The 16,492-nt window shown below is 49.6% G+C and overlaps 3 protein-coding genes across 8 annotated transcripts in view; 2 read left to right on the top strand and 1 right to left on the bottom strand.

Annotated features, from left to right (window-relative positions):
* Window positions 1-367: 367 nt before the first annotated feature.
* MVB12A (multivesicular body subunit 12A) lies at window positions 368-5,794 on the top strand. Of its 2 annotated transcripts, none has more exons than XM_027857614.1 (9): window positions 368-730; window positions 2,016-2,135; window positions 2,943-3,039; window positions 3,243-3,369; window positions 3,631-3,747; window positions 3,871-3,962; window positions 4,333-4,394; window positions 5,058-5,114; window positions 5,290-5,794. In XM_027857614.1, exons 1-9 carry the CDS (start codon window positions 641-643, stop codon window positions 5,350-5,352), a joined length of 825 nt encoding a protein of 274 aa, XP_027713415.1. In that variant the 5' UTR covers window positions 368-640; the 3' UTR covers window positions 5,353-5,794. The 2 variants fall into 2 exon arrangements, with proteins under 2 accessions (XP_027713415.1, XP_027713413.1); XM_027857612.1 differs by having other exon boundaries at window positions 376-730; window positions 3,865-3,962.
* Window positions 3,931-8,065, bottom strand: NXNL1 (nucleoredoxin like 1). The gene is made up of 3 exons (XM_027857615.1): window positions 7,725-8,065; window positions 6,761-7,036; window positions 3,931-4,027 (listed from the first exon to the last, which is right to left on the bottom strand). Exons 1-3 carry the CDS (start codon window positions 8,048-8,050, stop codon window positions 3,931-3,933), a joined length of 699 nt encoding a protein of 232 aa, XP_027713416.1. The 5' UTR covers window positions 8,051-8,065.
* A 5,998-nt stretch (window positions 8,066-14,063) lies between these two features.
* SLC27A1 (solute carrier family 27 member 1) overlaps window positions 14,064-16,492 on the top strand; it is a 17,762-nt gene continuing 15,333 nt past the window's right edge. Inside the window, exon 1 of one of the 5 annotated variants that reach the window (XM_027857720.1) lies at window positions 14,064-14,695. The gene's annotated coding sequence lies outside the window, so the exon portion shown is untranslated. Of the gene's footprint in view, window positions 15,026-15,801; window positions 15,827-15,877; window positions 15,909-16,492 lie in introns of those variants that run through there. The other 4 variants (XM_027857721.1, XM_027857718.1, XM_027857719.1 and 1 more) reach the window with 4 other exon arrangements.

Raw genomic sequence — 16,492 nt, 5'->3', positions numbered from 1 at the left:
AAGCAGGATTGGAGGCAGAAACCAACTGGCAAGCAGTTGGAGTTGTGCAGCTTGCAAGAGGTGATGAGTACCTGATAACCAACTGGAACGAACTCAAAGACATTCCTCGGGCCAGAACTGCTCTAACTTACTCTCCCTCCCACAAAGCTACTCCGCCGGGCCTGACCCCGGGATGCGAGAGAAGTGTGGGAGATCTGTGGTTAAGCAGCCGGTCTAGTCCAGCAGGTATCTCTGGGTAATGTAGTGCTTTTCGGAAACGTCATTAACACGTCAACGCTCCGCAGGAATATGCCCATGCGCAGTACGCTTTATGCCCGGATTGTGCTTCCTGAACGAGTTTTTTGAGGAATGACATCAACTGCTTGTTTGGCTCGGGTTGTGCGCCGCGCCACACTTCGCGGCTTTGAGCCAGAGATTTATGGGAAGACTGTTTGCGCAGGCGCGCCTAGTTCGCCGAATTGACTTGTGGTTCCTGTAGTTTCTGTAGACAGCCGCCGGCGGGTCCGAAATCCGGCGAGCTGTGGGCGGCTGCCGGGGCCGGGATTCCAGGCTTGGTCACCTCTGCGGCCCTAGCCCCTCTCTTCGGCAGCCCTAACACCCCTCATTCCGCTTCCTTTCGCCTTGATCCGCAGCTCCTAGGATGGATCCCGGGCCCGCCCCTGACGGGGCCCCGATAGTTGGCCTGGCCTGGGTTTTGGCTTCGGCTGTCCCTCCCCGGGGCTACAGCGCGGTGAGTGAGCTAGTGGAGCCCGGCCTGGTCTGGCCTTCCTGGGCCTTCCCCGATCCCTCCGGCCTCAGTTTCCCTGTGCCACCCCGCTGCGTCCCTGGGGGCCCCGCCCCCGTGTCCCTGTGCCTCACCCACCTCAGTGTTCCACCCCGCATCCCTGTGGCCCGGTCCCCCTTGTCCCTGCCCTTCCCCTGGTCCCCCTCAGTGACCCTGTGCGTCCCACCCCTCCAGCCCTGGTCCCTGCACCTTCCCTTCTCCCTGCCCCTCTACTCCGTGTCCCTGTGCCTACTCCCCTCCCAGCGTCCCTGTGGCCAGCCCCCTGCCTTGTCCCTGCTCTTCCCCTTGCCCCGCTCAGTGTTCATGTGCCCCCTCCCCCACCTCCGTGTCCCTGTGGTTTCCCTCACCCACCAGGGCCTCCTGTGGCCTCAGTTTCCCTGTGCCTTCTGGTTTCTCCCTCAGTGTCCCTGTGGGAGGGCCCTGCTTCAGTGTCCCTGTGTGCCCCTCCTCCAGCCTTAGTTTCCCGGTGCCTTCCCTTCTCCCCGCCCCTTGTGTGACCCTGAGCCTCCTCCAGGGTACCCCTGTCCCTCTGCAGCTTCAGAGTATCTGTCCCTGCCCCCACCAGCACTCCCTCCCCCCCACAGTACACACCTGCCTTGTATCTTCATCCTTTCCCTGTGCTCCTCTGCCCCATATCCCAGTTCTCTCCCAATCCCCTCATGTGGGGATCCCTTTCCAGATCCCTCCAGGTGGGGCTGTCCCCCGCCCCACACTTCACCTCTCTATCCTCACTTGGCCCCCTCACTTTTCATTCCCCCCTTCTTCTTCCTTCTCCTAGTATTCTTTGCCTGGATCTCTCCCTCTGTGTCCTCAGGCCCCCTATTCTCACTCATCCCACCTCCTCCAGCCTCAGTGCTTGTCCCTCTTCCCAAGCCCTTCTACCCCTGCACTCCACCCCTTCCATCACTGATCTCCCACCCTGGCCCCTCCAGCTTCAGTGTCCCTTATCTCATCCAGCCCCTCTGGCCCCAATGTGACTATCCTTGCCCTGCCCCTCTGGTTTCATGGGCTTCTCCAAGTCTGACTCCAGAGCCTTCAGGTCTCAATATTCTTGTCTAAGACATGAAGTGGGGAGATGGTGATGTCTGGGGCCTGTGGCATTGGAAGGCAAGATTCCTTTGGCTGGTAGGAGGGGGCAGAAGGCAAGAGAAGGGTTAGGGCCAGGTCTTGGGCCACTGGTGCCCCTCCTCCCCATGCTCCATGTCAGTGACCTGCTTTCTCTGACCCCTAGATCACAAGCACAGTGGAGGGGACACCTGCCAACTTTGGAAAGGGATTTGCACAAAAGTCTGGCTACTTCCTGTGCCTCAGTCCTGGGGAAACTGGACCTGGCAGTGCCGACAGCAGTGAGGTAAGGAATAATAATAACAGGAGCTCCTGTTCCCATCACACTTTGAAGTTTACAGTCTGCTTTCCCCATAGCAGTCATGGGTGGGTAATATAGCTATTATCCTTATTTTACAGATGGGGATATTAGAGAGGTGAAGTGATTTGTTTAAGGCAGGGGTGGAGAACTTTCAGCCTCAAGGCCACGTGGCCTTGGGTGCAGCCTTTTGACCGAGTCCAAGTTTTATAGAACAAATCCTTTTATTAAGAGGATTTGTTCTGTGCAGTTTGGATTCAGTCAAAGGGCTGCACTTGAGGGCCTAGAGGACTTCATGTGACCTTGAGGCTGCAGACTCCCCATCCCTGGTCTAAGGTTACTGAACAGTAGGTATCACAGCTGGGCCTTGAACACACATGGCTAGGTGTCCTTACTGTCCTATGCCAGCACTCTCGGCATAGCTCCAGAGATGTAACTAGCATGGGGAATAGAACGACTGATACAAGGACACGCTTCTTCATTCCTCTGGCAGCTTCTCTCTCTTCGTCTTCTCCTGTGCATGGTCTTTTGTAGGTCCAAGTTGCCAGGGTCCCATTGCTGTGGTGCCCCTCTCCTGAGATGTCCTTTCTTTGCTCATACTGCCCTTTGCCCTGTGCCTCTTTTGTTTCCCTTCTTTCTCCACCTAAATTTGCCAAGGAATTCTGAATTACAGCTCTCCAGGGCACTCTGCAGCCCCCACCAGAAGTGTTACACCCATACCTGTGCTGCTGATCCTGGCTCTCCTTTCAACATTTGCAGTGACCATTATTTCCTTCCTCTCTGCCTCCTTCACAGACTCCCCAGGAAAATGTGGTCACAGATATCCAGATCCTAAATGAGAAAACACCTCTTCCCATGGGCTTCACCTATATCAGCGAGTTCCTAGATACCAGTAAGGTCATTCTCTTTACTAAGTTTTGTGTGTGTGTGTGCACACATGTGCATACTTGTAGCTTGTTTAGTGATAGCTTTATGTTGAATCCTGAGTCCTAATCACATACCTGGATGGGAGGGTAGGTACCACAGCTAGTCAGGGATTCAGTTTACCTAGTCGAATGAGATATGGACCTCTATTCTCCTTCCCCTCCTGCCCAGAGGCATCCGTATCAAAAAAGAAACGGGTCTGCATGAAGCTGGTCCCCCTTGGAGTGGCTGATACGGCTGTGTTTGATGTCCGACTGAGTGGCAAGAGCAAAGTGGTTCCAGGATACATGCGTGTTGGGTAGAGAGTTGTCCCTAAAGCCCCTGTCCACTCCAGCTTCTCCCGGCTAACATCATATACACAACCCTGTCACCCCACTAGCCTTCCTCACACATCTAGACAACTGATCTTTTAACCATCTCCACGTGTGTGTGTGCACACACACACACCCTCACCCACATGTCCTAGGAAGCAGTGAACCCTCACCCCAGGGTCCCCAAGGAGTGACCTTCCTTGGTTATACACGATAGATTTCCTTCTAAAACATGTCTTACCCTCTAGGGAAATAGGTGGCTTTGCAGTTTGGTGTAAGAAAGGTAAAGTCTCCAAGCCCAAGCCCCTTCCTAAGCCTCGGAACATCAGCTTGGGGATGAGTGGCCTCTCACTGGATAAGTTCAGGTGAGACTAACAGGAGGTGGGGAGGTAACCAAGACCGGGCTGGAGGGGAGGAGGGATCAAGAAGCAACATTTTACTGGAGGTTACTTTCCATGGGCATCAGTTGTGACATCCCACAGTGACAGCTCAGAGAAGCCATCCACATTGAGCTCAAGACAAGGGACCATCAGGAGGAGTGATTCCATCTATGAGGCATCTAGTCTATATGGCATCTCAGGTAAACTGAACTCAGCATTCTTACTCAACTTTAAAGGAGCAGAGGAGAGATAGGGACATTGAGGCACAGAGAAGAGAAGGGTGAGGTGACAAGGTATAGAAGAAAAAACCCTTAGACTGAGAAAAACCTGAGTTCTAATCTTGGCTCTGCTGCTTGCCAACTTTGTAACCCTCCCCTCCCCCATGGTGCCTCAGTTTCCTCTTCTATAAAATGAGGGATTTAGACTAGAGAATATATTGGGTCCATTCCAGCTCCAGCATCCTCTGGTTTCCTGGTTCCCAGGCCAGCCCTTGATTTCTTCAGGGGAATGGGAGGCAGCTCTGATTTTTATCCCATTACCCTTCCACTCATTGGTAATCTTTCTTCTTAGCCATGGATGGGGTTCCCTTCATCCTGCACCCCAAGTTTGAAGGCAAAGACAATGGTCCAACGGTGAGTGGGCCCCCAGGAGTGAAGCAAGCTACATGGTTGCATTTATTATTTAGTAATAAGTACTAATGATACTTCATGTGAACAGATAGCACTTGACAGTTTTGAAAGTACTTTCCTCACAATATATACTGATGGGCACTCATGCTGATATACTTCCCTTGCCCCAATTTTACATTAAACTCCTCCATCCCATGAAACAGACACTAATACTATTGTCAGACCCCCGATGCTCCCTGAACTGTGAGGTGCCTCACCAGACCCACCCCCATGCCTTGTAACCCCTGTCCCTTTCCCCTGCTCCCATAAAACAGCACTTCCCATAGACCCTTGGATGCCATTGGGGGTGGAAGATGGATAAAGAAGGTTGAGATGAGGTGGATGCAGAGGGTGTCAGGGAGGATATGAGAGTTGGGGACTCTGGGGATGGTTGGGGGCTTTGAAAGATAGGCCTGAGCATGAGTACTGGGAGATGGGGTGTGAGGGGTTTTGCCTCACTGGAGGCATGGGCAGTCAGACTCCTACTCCTGGGTTTGCTGTGCTCTGGCCTTTGTAACTCACATACCAAAGAGCCTGGTGATGGCTTTGGGTTTTCTTGTGTCCTCCGGAGTTTCCAAAAGGTGGAATGCTGCCCGAGGGTTGACTTTCCTGTGACCCTTCCCGCAGGGCTTCTCTACTTTTGCTGACCTGACCATCAAATCTCTGGCTGACATCGAGGAGGAGGTAGGCCCTTCAGCCCTCTGTCCCATAGGCATGTCTACAAGGTTCCTTCCCTACTCCCTGAAACCCCTTAGCCCCTGTAGGTGAGGTCTTCTCTGGGAGGTGGGAGCTGAGATTAGAGTTCTCATATCCACTGCCCATGAAGCTGCCGCATCTCTCATTCTATATGTCATTCCAGTACAACTATGGCTTTGTGGTGGAGAGGACAGCAGCAGCCCGCCTGCCTCCCAGTGTCTGTTAGCTCCCAGTGGAGAAGGAGTCAGCCTTCAAGATTCTGGAATGGGCACAGCCGGTGCATTGCTAACCACAGTGCCTCTCTTCTTCTTCCTCTTGCTCTCTCTGCCCGTTGGGTGACACTACACTCCATGGTCCCTTCTGATGTCTGGAAGCCTACAGCCTGTCACAGCATCTCGGGGACAGGCAGCTCAGCCCCTAACGGGAACCTGAGAATTTCCCACTGATGGTGCCTGGTGAAGGTGTGGGGAAAGGAGGGGTCCTGAAGATATTCTGCCAAGTACCAGAGGTTATGCTCTGGCACAAGTATCTCAGAGGGTTCCCTGCCCCAGAGCTGATATGGCTCTTGGCAGACAGGGAACAAAATAAGTGCCTTGGACTTTTTTTTCCTGGTGCTAAGCCTGCAGGACTGGCTCAATTTGCTCTTAGTAATAAAGACTTCTTCTTGATGTCATTGTTTACTATCTTTGATAGCCTGCTATGCCCTCTCCCCTGACACTCATCAAGATGGAGAGAGCAGAGCTTCTCCTTCTGGCCCATACTCACAAGAAGATTCAATGCAGTAAGGAGAGATGAGAACCTTTCAGGTATATGAAGGGCTATTCATAGACATCTGGTCTGCTTGTCCCCAGAGGACCAAACGAGGGGCAAAGGGGAGAAATCACAAAGAGGCATCAACTTTAAGCTTGATGTAGAGAAAGGCTTCCTGAAAATTAAAGCTCTCCCCAAGTGGGATGGGCTGCCTTGGGAGGTGGTGGGCTCCTCCTTGGAGGAGGTCCTCCAAGGCTAGAAGATTACTTAGCAGGTATGTTGTCCAGGAGATTCTGGTTCAGGTACGGGTTTTAATTAATTCATTGCCACTAAGGTCCCTTGCAACTGTGAGGTTCTGTTCCCCACAACCTCATGCTCCTCACTTTTCTAGTGTCTTAGCTCATCTCAGAATGGCGGCAGTTGGGGTGATTGCTAGAGGGAATGGAATGTAGAATGGTCTGGGCAACTCTTGCAGATGGTGCCACGTACAGAGCTCTTAAAGGTTGGTGTTGAAATGTTAGCCCTCAGACCCAGAGGCTGCAGTAGGATCTCCCTAGGAATAGTCTAGGGGCCAGAGGAAGTTACCCAGTCCTGAGGAGAGCAGGTGGGACATTAGGCAGGAATAAATGTGAGGCTGTCCTAAGGAACAAGGGAGCATGGTCCCTGAGATTTCAGGGTTCATCCACAAGGTGGATTTACTGCTTGGACCTCAGTTCAGTATCTTTCCTGCCTCTCTGCTTTTGCAAGTTTTTGTAGGGACCTAAACATCTAGAAGTCAGTGGGCAGCTTCCTATAGGGTTGGCACCTTCCAACCAGGGCCCATTTCTGTGCCCACTCAGCAGGCTCAGAACATCGCCCCATCTCCAGTCTCCTCCTCTCTCTCACCAGTTTGTGAGGTGTGGCTTCTTGAAGTCTCCTTCTCAATCTTATATTTGAGTCGTCGGATGGGGTCAGTGAGGCTCCTGGGTGCCAAGTCATCAAAGTCTTCAGCAGCTAGGAAGTTTCGGTCTATGACCTCAGAGGCCTCCTGCCAGTTCCAGAAGCACGCAGGCCCAAGCTGGCCAATTTCCTCCACAGCATCCCTGGTGAGCACCTCGCCACTAGGCTTCAGCACAACTACCATGGGGACATGGTCTACAGCAAACATCCGCTCAAGGTCCCTGTGAGCAAGTCAGTGTGGGGCCTCAGTGTTCAGGGGTCAAGATAGGATGGGACTAGAAGACTGGACTACAACAGAAACCCTTCCCCTGCTTCTTAGAACAGGTCCTGGGGCTGGGAGGGGGGCCCCTTTCCCTTTTACCTCTTAAAGAAGAGAGCTGCTACTTGTGAAGTGGGGTGGGACTCTGGTCCCTATTCCTGCTCTTATAAGGGAGGTGGGAAGGGAGCATAGCCCCTGTGGGATGTCTCTTAGGAGGTAGTAGGTAGGGCAGTGCAGGGAAGAGGCTAGACTGGCCCTGGGTTACTAGGCCATAAATACAGAGGCCTCTGTGCTCAAGTATGGACCATGATGGGAATGGCAGGGGAGAGGCTGATGCCCCCAGGTTCTAATCCCTTGGCCTTGTGGTATAAATTGTTAAGTATTGGCTTGTGTTCTGTTCTCCATTCCTTGTTGTTCTTCAGCCCACCTTAATAAAAGATCTAATTCTGGCAGCTTTATGTCAGGAAGCTTCTGTCTCCTTGGGCCTTCTGCTAGGGGTCCCAGGGCTCTAATATTGGGCCATGAAGGGACGCAGGGCAGGCAGCACTGGTGGGGGCAGGAGCCACTCTGGAAAGACTCTGCCACCTGCCCCAGCTTGGAGTCCTTACCTGGCTTTCCCTCCCCTAGCACGGGCCCCCAGCTAGGCTTACCTTTTCAGCTCATCCTGGAATGGTAGGAACAACCACTTCCTGGGCATATCCCTGAGGAATGTGTCCTGTTGCTCTTCAGTCTGGTCCTGGGAGATATATACCAGTGCGATCTGTGAGGACCTGTTGACGTAGAACTCATCTGTGAGCTTCACAAAGAAGTCTTTGAGGATGGGGGCAAAGGCCTGGCATTGAGGGCACTCCCCAGCCCCAAAATACAGCAGCAGCACCCTGTTGTCCAGCCTGAGGCTCAGCTCTTGCTCTGTGTCCACCTCATCCCCCTCACTGTTGTTTCTTATCAGGACTTTTCCGGTGAAGAGAGAGGACATGCCCGTCCTTTCTGGCTCCCACCGGTTAGCTCTGAGACAAGCCCAGTTGAATTTTTGCCAAAGAAGCTTGTGGGTAAAAGCAATGAGTATCATCCGAGGTGATTTTTCAAGAGCTTGGTGGGGGCCCTTCTATGAATAGAATGGCTTTGGGAGGTCAAGTCCTCTGCAAAGTTAATCTCCCTAAACCTCTGACCTCTTTCTCACCTTTTCTGAGCCCTAGCTAAGTGAGGTCAGAAAAGGCTGCCCTCTAGGGGGCTGTGAGCTAGAGGGAAGAGGAACTCATGGTAAGGGATGGTCAGCAGTAGTGGACTGAGTTTCTACCCCTATGCACCACTGAGCACCTTAGCTTGGGCTCTTCTTCTTCCTTCAGTGAACCCTTTCTTCTCAGGTCAGCCTCTGACTGTCTCCTTTTGGGCTGCACAGATCTGGGTCAACCTTGCTAAGCCTCTGTCAAAGTCCTTATCCTTTAGAAAATAGTCTGTGATTCATTGGTAGAAAAGGGTAGAACAGCCATCCAACCCCACAGAACCACAAAGCCCTGATCATTAAAATGTTAACTTTTCAATTCAATCCAATGTGATTCATTAAATATTCACTAAGCCCCTACTATGGGCAAAACATTGAGGGAACTAGGCCTCTAAGAGTGAAAATGACACGCTCTGCCTTCAATAGCTTACTATCTAATTGAGGGGATACTCCTTGGCGACAAATAAGTATGGTCCAGGGTAGTATTTAGTGGGGTAAAGGAGAGTGAAGCAAGGCACTATGACAAATTGGAGGAGAGAGCAATGGGGGTATCGGGCAGCTGGCTCTTGAAGGAAAGAGAGGTACTGAACAGAAGCAGTTAAACAGGAGTCTATTTCAAGCATGGGGGATGCCATGAGCAAAGTCATATAGAGAGAAAACAGACACAAAGTTTAGCTACAATAGAAAGAATGTGTGAACTAGATGTTTAAGTTGGAGCCAGATTGTGGAAGGCCTTGAATGCCAGGACTGGGAATTTAAACTTTGGAGAGTCCCTGCAGGTCTTTGAGTAGATGTCTCATTATTATGAGATACACTAGAAAGATTAATGGGCATCAGAGCAGAGGATGGATTGAAGAAAGAAATGAAGCCGGAAGATGAGTTTAATAAGCTATTACACTAGGTTAGGTAAGAAGAGACAAAGGCCTATAGGGCTAGGGGCAAGGTGGGGGGGCATAGTAGAAAGGATTAGATGCCTGAGATAATTATAGAGGCAACAATGTCAAGACTTGGCAGTACAATAGATGTGTAGAGTGCTTCAGAGATAATTCCAAGGTTAGGAACCTGGGAGACTGAGGAAATAGTGGGGCCATTAGTATTAATACAGAAGTTAGAAGGAAGGACAGGATTGGGGGTGAACAGTTCACAATGACAGGATTTGAGAGTTGGAATGGGCACTGACCATCTAGTCCAGCCCATGCATGAAAGGAATCCTTCCTGATAAGCCTGTGCTTGAAGATGTCCAAGAAGTGGGGACAAACCACTCTAAAAGCAGCCCATTCCACTTTGGGATGATTCTAATTATTAGAAAGTTTTGCCTGATGTTGTCTCTTTGCAAGCTTTACACATTGCTCTTTGTTCAGCCCTCTGGCACCAAATTGAATAAGTCTAATGATAGCTCTTCAGTAGCTACTATGTACTTGGAGTCTTCTCTAAGCTAAACATGTCCAGTCTCTTCAATTTATCTTCAAAACACATGGACTCAAGGCCCTTTATCCTATCAGCTTATCAATGACCTTATTAAACTGTGGTTTCCAGAATGGAACATAATGCTCTAGATGAGTACCTGGGTGTCATGGTGGATTGAGCACTGAGCCTGGTGTCAGGAGAGACCTAAGTTTAAATCCAACCTCTGACACTTTGTAGCTCTGTGACCCTAGACGAGTCACTTAATCTGTTTCCTCATCTATAAAATGGGGATAACAATAGCACCTACCTCCCAGGGTTGTTTTGAGTATCAAATAAAATAATATTTATAAAGCACTTAGCACAGTGCCTGGCACATGGTAGGCACTATAGAAATGCTAGTTATTATTATTATTATTATTATTATTATTAGATGAGGTCTGACAAGTACTATGGGACTATCACCTCTTAGAAGCTATACCTCTCTTAATGCAGCCCAAGGTGCTGCCACATCACACTGATGACTCATTGAGCTTGCAATCCACCAACACACCTAGATATTTTTTCAGATAAACTGCTGCCTAACCATGGATCCTCATCTCATAGTGGTGAAGTCAATATTTTGTTTCCAAGTGTTGGACTTTACCGTTATCCCTATTGAATTTCTTCTTATTAGATTCAACCTATTCTTACCTATCAAGATATTTCTGGATCCTGATTCTGTCGTCTCCCAGTACTGGGTCATCTGCAAATTTGGTAAATATTCCATCTATGCTTTTAGCATTGATCAAAATATTAAGCAGCCCAGGGCAAGTCACAGATCCCTAGAGGATTCTACCAGAGCCCTCCAGACACCTTAACACTAAATCATTAACAACTACTCTTTGAGTGTAGTCATCCAGTCAGCTCCGAATCCATCTATTTTCATTCGGTCCACATCCTTCCATTTTTTCCATATGAATAAAAAGAGATGTTCATCAAAAACTTTACTAAAATCCAGATGAACTCTATCCCCAGAATTCCCCAAACCCATCCATTTAGTAATCCTGTCAAAAAAGAAAATGAGGTTGGTTTGGCTTGACCTACTCTTCATAAGACTATTCGGGCTGGCTGAATGTAGTCATGGCTTCCCTTTCTACATATTCATCAATTAGCTTCTTACTGATCTCTTCTAGGAATTTCCCCGGAATCGAAACCAAGCTCACTAGCCTCCAGTTGGCAGATGGCTCTCCTTTGTTTTTTGAAAATAAGGACAGTCGCCCTTCTCCAGTCATGATGAGCTTCTCCCATTTTCCACAATCTTTCAAATATTCCTGGCTAGAGCATTAGAATTTGAGGGGCTCATGGACTCTTCAAGATGGGGAAGTATCTCATACAGTTGGAAATAGGGGACTGGATGTCAAGGGAGAGGTTGAGGACAGAGAAACAACCAGCAGCATATATGTGATAACTGAAGTTATGAGAGGGCATGAGGTCACCACAGGAAGAGAAGAGGGTCTAGGATGGAATCTTGGGAGGGTGAGGAGGCAGCAAAAAAAAGGGAAGGCCTCTTTGGAGTGCTGGGTCTGGATCTTGGTTATCCTCTAAGGGCTATGTCCTTGTACACAGTGAGGGATGCCCAGCCTATCCCCTCCCTTGGGCTGTGTTGTCTGTCACACTATTAGTAGAAGCAGGGGAGGAGGCTTAGGCCAGCAGAACAATTCCTGGTGCTGAAGTTTGGAACCAAATTCTTTGGTTCTGATCCTTTGGGAAGTCTGTGAAGAGCCAGCCTAGCTGTGCAGGGAGCATGGAGAATGGGGAAACAGGAAAGAGTCTAATAATATAGTATTCAAGGTAGAAGGGAACTTAGAGGTTATCCAGTCCAACTTCCTTATTTTATAGTTGAGGTGCCTGAGACCCAGAGAGGTGAATGACTTGTCCGAGGTCACATAGGCAGTAAGTACCAGATCTTTGAATCAAACAAAACAAAATCTTATTCCAAATCCAGCATCCTTTCTACAGCTCCTTATTGCCTTTCAAAAAAAGCAGAATCAATCAATCAACAGGCATCCTTGTTAAGCACCTCCTATGTGCCATGCACTCTGTTAGGTGCAGGGATTACACAGACAAAAAAAAAATGAAACAATCCCTGCTCTTAACTATGAAAACTTTTGTTGGATCTTCATCCATGTCGTGCCCACTATGAATGTCCTTTTCCCAAAACTCTGTCCTAGGACCTCTTTTCTCACTACGTTCTTATTTGGTGATCTCACTATTTCCCACGCATTCAGTTATTATCTCTATGCTGATGATTCCCAGATTGGTCAATCTTGTCCTACGTACTCTCCTGAGCTTTAATCTCCTATCACGTGCCTACTGGAACTCTTGAACTGGATGTCCCACAGGACACCTCAAACTCAACATGTCCAAAACTAAACTCATCTTTCTCCTGAAACCTCCGATGCAACATGTCTAAAACTAAGCTCATAGTGCCCTAAGCCCATCTCTCTCTCCCACGCTTCCCTAACACTATCAGACCCTTTTATCCTAGTCACCCAGGTTCCCTAACCTTGGTCTGATTTTTTTCACTCCTTAGCCTCACTCCATACATCCAATCATTTGCCAAATTTTGTCATTTTTACCTCCACAACATCTTTTACATATTGTAAGTCTCTCTACTCACATATTCACCACTCAGCCATCATCTCTCATTTAGATTATTATAATAACTTTTTTTTTTTATGGTGAGGCAATTGGAGTTAAGTGACTTGCCAAGAGTCACACAGCTAGTAAGTGTCATGTGTCTGAGGCTGGATTTGAACTCAAGTCCTGACTCCAGGGCAGGTGCTCTATCCATTCCGCCACCTAAATGACCCTTCAATAACATTTTAATTGGCCTCTGCCTCAAGTCTCTCCCCACTCCAATTTGTCCTTCACAAGCTGCCAAAATGATTTCCTAAACTGTAGGTCTGATCATGTCACCTCCCCCCATACACACATCCAAATTTCAACAAACTCATTTGTTTGGCATTTAAAGCTCTTCATGACCTGGCCCTATATAATCTGCCCAGTCTTCATATCCATTACTTCCATTCACACCCTTGATGATCTGGCCATGCTGGTTTACTTGCTATTCCTAACCCACGATATTCCATCTGCTGTTGGAGATAAAGCACTCCATTTGGAGAAAGGAAGACCTGGGTTCAAATCTTACCATATATACTTGGTGGGTGTTCCTGGGCAAATTAATTTAACCTCAGAACCTCAGTTTTCCCATCTGCAAAATGAAAGGGTTCTATCTGATGGCCTCTAAGACCTCTTCTTGATCTAAATCCATGCCTTTTCCTTAGTTGTCTACCATGCCCAGAAGGCTTTCTATCTCTTGGAATCCGTGGCTTCCTTAAAGACAACCTAAACATCTCCTCTGCAGGACATCTCTTCTGGTCCCCCTAAATGCTTTAGCCTTCTGTTTTAAGGTTACCTTCCATCTAGTCCATATTTTGTACATATCTATTAACATGCATGTTTATCTGCCCGTTAGAATGGAAGCACTTTGAGGACAGGGAAGGTGGTCTTTTTTGTTATTTTTTGTTTGTGGTCTTTGTATCACCAGTGCTCTCAGCACAGCACCTGGCACATAGTAAGGGCTTAATAAGTGCTCTGTCAGGGGAGAAAACATATACATATATAAGTATATAAAGAAAAATGCATACATAATAAATACAAGATAAGCAAAATGGTAGTGAGGGCTGGTGTTAACAGCTGGGGGCATCAGGAAGGGGATGCCTATAGGGATTCTATGAAGGGCATTAAGAATACTGGATTCATAATCATAAGACCTGGGTTCAAATCCTAGTCTGTCACTTACTGCTCAATTTGTAGCAGAAATTATGGCCCTGGATACATCATCTGGATATGAATTGAGAGTTTTTTGGACTAGGCGATCTTTTTGGACTAGGTCCTTTCTGGCTCTAAATCTATAGAGGTTAATGAAAGAGCGCTACAATTTCAGGCCGGCAGGAGGGGCTGTTGGGCGAGCCATTTGCCCGCCTCAGTTCCACATTGTGTGTGGGGTGGGGGAGGAGGGGGGCATGCAGTGCACCAGTTTCCATCTATTTTTCCCACCCCATCCTCCCTCAAGCTGAGCTGCCCACACTCAAGGGACCAATGGGAGGCTATAGAGTGTAAGCCTGTCAGCCCCCTTCTCCAAAGGGCACTGGACCAAGGCCAAGACTGCCTCCCCCGGAAGAGAAACTGGGGGAAAGGTCATAGAACTTGTTTGAAAACAAGCATCCAAATGATTGGGGTGGAGCAGGGGAGGGGGGGAGCGGGGGCGGGGGCAGGGGCAAGGGTGGGTTGGGGGAGAGGAAACTCGGGATCTGAGTCCAGAACTTGAAATTGTGGAGAGCTGGGAAGGGACCTCCCAGAGCTTCTGAGGCACTCCCAGGCAGGCAGCACCCAGAGTTGGGGTCGGTGCTACGGCCCCACCATAGGTGCCCCTCTCCTATCCCAACTAGAGCATCAGAGGATCTGCTTGAAGGGGACTTCATACCAGGCTATAGAAAGAGCAACACCTTTGTGGTAACTTGGAGAATACAGCTGCCTTCTGGGGACATCCACTTGTGATACCATTGAAATCCTGTTTGGAAACGCTGCAATCCGAGGAAGCTGTGATTCTGCCCCCACTTCAGCAGGCTGGACACCCTCAGAAACCAGAAATGGAGTTTTTTACGTGCCCTCAGCAGAAGCCAAGGCTTCCTATATGGAGGCTGTGAGATTCCCAGCTGCCTTTTCTGCCCACATTGCTTATCAACAGAGGGCTTGTGGAGCAAGAGAGCCCCAGAGGGCTTAAGCTAGTATATCTTGGAAGACAGCATCGAAGAGCTCTAGTACTAAGGATTTAGGTGATAATCAGAGCAGAAACCCTAGACTTGAAGCTGCTGTGATTGCCTTCTGGACTGAGGGCCTCTGATCACCCAACCTTCTATGAAAGCTGTTGAGGAGGACTTCTAGGAGGTGAGTGATCAAGGACCAGAAAGAGCATTAGCCCAGGGCCAGTCAACCCATGGGGAGCTGCAAACAACTCCTGGGGAAAAGAATTTGCCTAAGGGTTACACTGAGAGTAGCAGAAGGGCCAGAGACTACTAGAACCTAGACTTCCCAGGTTAGGGCCCTTCTCTCCTTTCAAATCATAAAACACTAGATAAACAAGAGCTATGATTATTATTATCATATTATTACACTGTGATTGACGCCACGGTGGAGATAGCAAATCTCCAAGAGTCATCAGTGAAGCTTCCATGTTCTCAGAGTTCTGCAAGCAAGTACTGGATGACTACTTGTTGGGTATGTTTAGAGCATTTATAGAAGTTTTCTTCACCTTGTGTCATGGACCCCTCTGGCAATTTGGTGAAGCCTATGGAACCCTTCTCAGTATGTTTTTAAATAATTTAAGAAAATGCTCACTTTTAGTTAGAAATTAATGAAAATAGAGATGTAATTTTTTCTCCCATCCAAGTTCACAGATCCCCTGAAATCCTGTTTTAGAGGGGATCCTTGTTCAAGCTGGGCTGGATGGTCTCTGGGCTCCTGCTTTGGGAATCGTGGATCTAGACCGCAAGAGTTTCAAAGAGGGGATGGCTGGTGTCGGTTTTGGCACATTCAGAGGTCAAGGAGGACGAGGATTTGGCATAGACATACGGAGTTATCCAAACCCCCTGGCAAGGTGCTAAGCATGGAGTGGGAGCCCGATGCCTCTGTGCGGTCCGTGCGGCCACGAGCCAACACAGAGATACGGAGGTGGACACATCTCTGCAAACACGGGTTCATTCATTCTACAAGCATTAGGGGGCGGCCTCCCGCAGTGTGCTTGGGACTAGCAGCCTGGGCCCCGTACGTCCAGAGCCGGGATCGGAACTGGCAGCTTGAGTCCGAGGACGCCGGCCAGACGTCCATCCTGGGCCTCAGTTTCCACATCTGACCTGCCGGGGGTGGGGGGAGGAGACTGGCGAGAGGCCCAGCTCTCGACTCACTTAGCTCCCCCGGTCGGGCGCCTGCCCGGCGGCGGGTTGTCATGGAAACGAAGGGTAGCAGCAGGGTGGCTGTTCTAGCTGCCGGATCTCAGAACCGGCCTCTCTGGCCCCCCAGGTGCTCTATGGTCCGGACCTCCGGAAGCCGGAGAGGGGGAAGGGAGAGGGTGGGGGGCCTGGGGGGCGGACCAGGGAGTGAGGTACGTGCGCGCGCGCGTGTACGTGTGTGTGTGTGTGTGTGTGTGTGTGTGTGTGTGTGTGTGTACGTATGTACGTGTACATGTGTGTGACACCGTGTGACACTGTGTTCTACAGCTCTCATTGTTCCCTCATTGACGCCTCTTCCTGCCCTCCCCTTGCTCCCCATCCCCTCACCGATCCCCCCACCGTTGTCCTCTCTCCCTGTCCCCGCAGACCCCACCCCCCGGTCACAGTGGTCACCACATAGCCTGGAAGGGACCCGAGAGGTCACCTAGTCTAACGTGTACCAGACCCAGCCGCTCCTGTCCCTCTTACTGTCCCCTTTCAGTCTCCTTCCTCACTGTGCCCCCCACTGTCTCCTTAACTGTCCTTTCATAGTTCCTTTTCACTCTCCCTCCTCACTGTCACCCCTCCGCCTCACTGCCCCTTTACTGCCCCCCCACAGTCCCTCTTACCGTCTCCCTTCAATATCCCTTCATTGTCCCTTCTCACTGTCCTCTTTTGCTCTTCCTCTTCACTGTCTCTCTTACTGTCCCTTCACAGTCCCTTTTCACTGTTCCCCCTTGCTGTCCCCCACTGTCCT

This window comes from Vombatus ursinus, unplaced genomic scaffold (genome assembly GCF_900497805.2).
Source record: "Vombatus ursinus unplaced genomic scaffold, bare-nosed wombat genome assembly UNPS02012319.1, whole genome shotgun sequence".
Lineage (NCBI taxonomy): Eukaryota > Metazoa > Chordata > Mammalia > Diprotodontia > Vombatidae > Vombatus > Vombatus ursinus.
The sequence above is the reverse complement of the archived record's forward strand: the minus strand, read 5'-3'. Positions and strand labels throughout refer to the sequence as shown.

Bases quoted from the DNA above. Each gene is read 5' to 3' on its own strand.
- MVB12A (XM_027857612.1), top strand. From the start codon at position 641: ATGGATCCCGGGCCCGCCCCTGACGGGGCCCCGATAGTTGGCCTGGCC. The intron at 3,963-4,332 runs GTAAACTGAACT...CTTTCTTCTTAG, and splicing joins TAGTCTATATGGCATCTCAG to CCATGGATGGGGTTCCCTTC. The intron at 4,395-5,057 runs GTGAGTGGGCCC...CCCTTCCCGCAG, and splicing joins GCAAAGACAATGGTCCAACG to GGCTTCTCTACTTTTGCTGA.
- NXNL1 (XM_027857615.1), bottom strand. From the start codon at position 8,050: ATGTCCTCTCTCTTCACCGGAAAAGTCCTGATAAGAAACAACAGTGAG. The intron at 7,037-7,724 runs GTAAGCCTAGCT...ACTTGCTCACAG, and splicing joins TTCCAGGATGAGCTGAAAAG to GGACCTTGAGCGGATGTTTG. The intron at 4,028-6,760 runs TGAGAGAGAGGA...TCTCTTCTCTGT, and splicing joins AGCCACACCTCACAAACTGG to GCCTCAATGTCCCTATCTCT.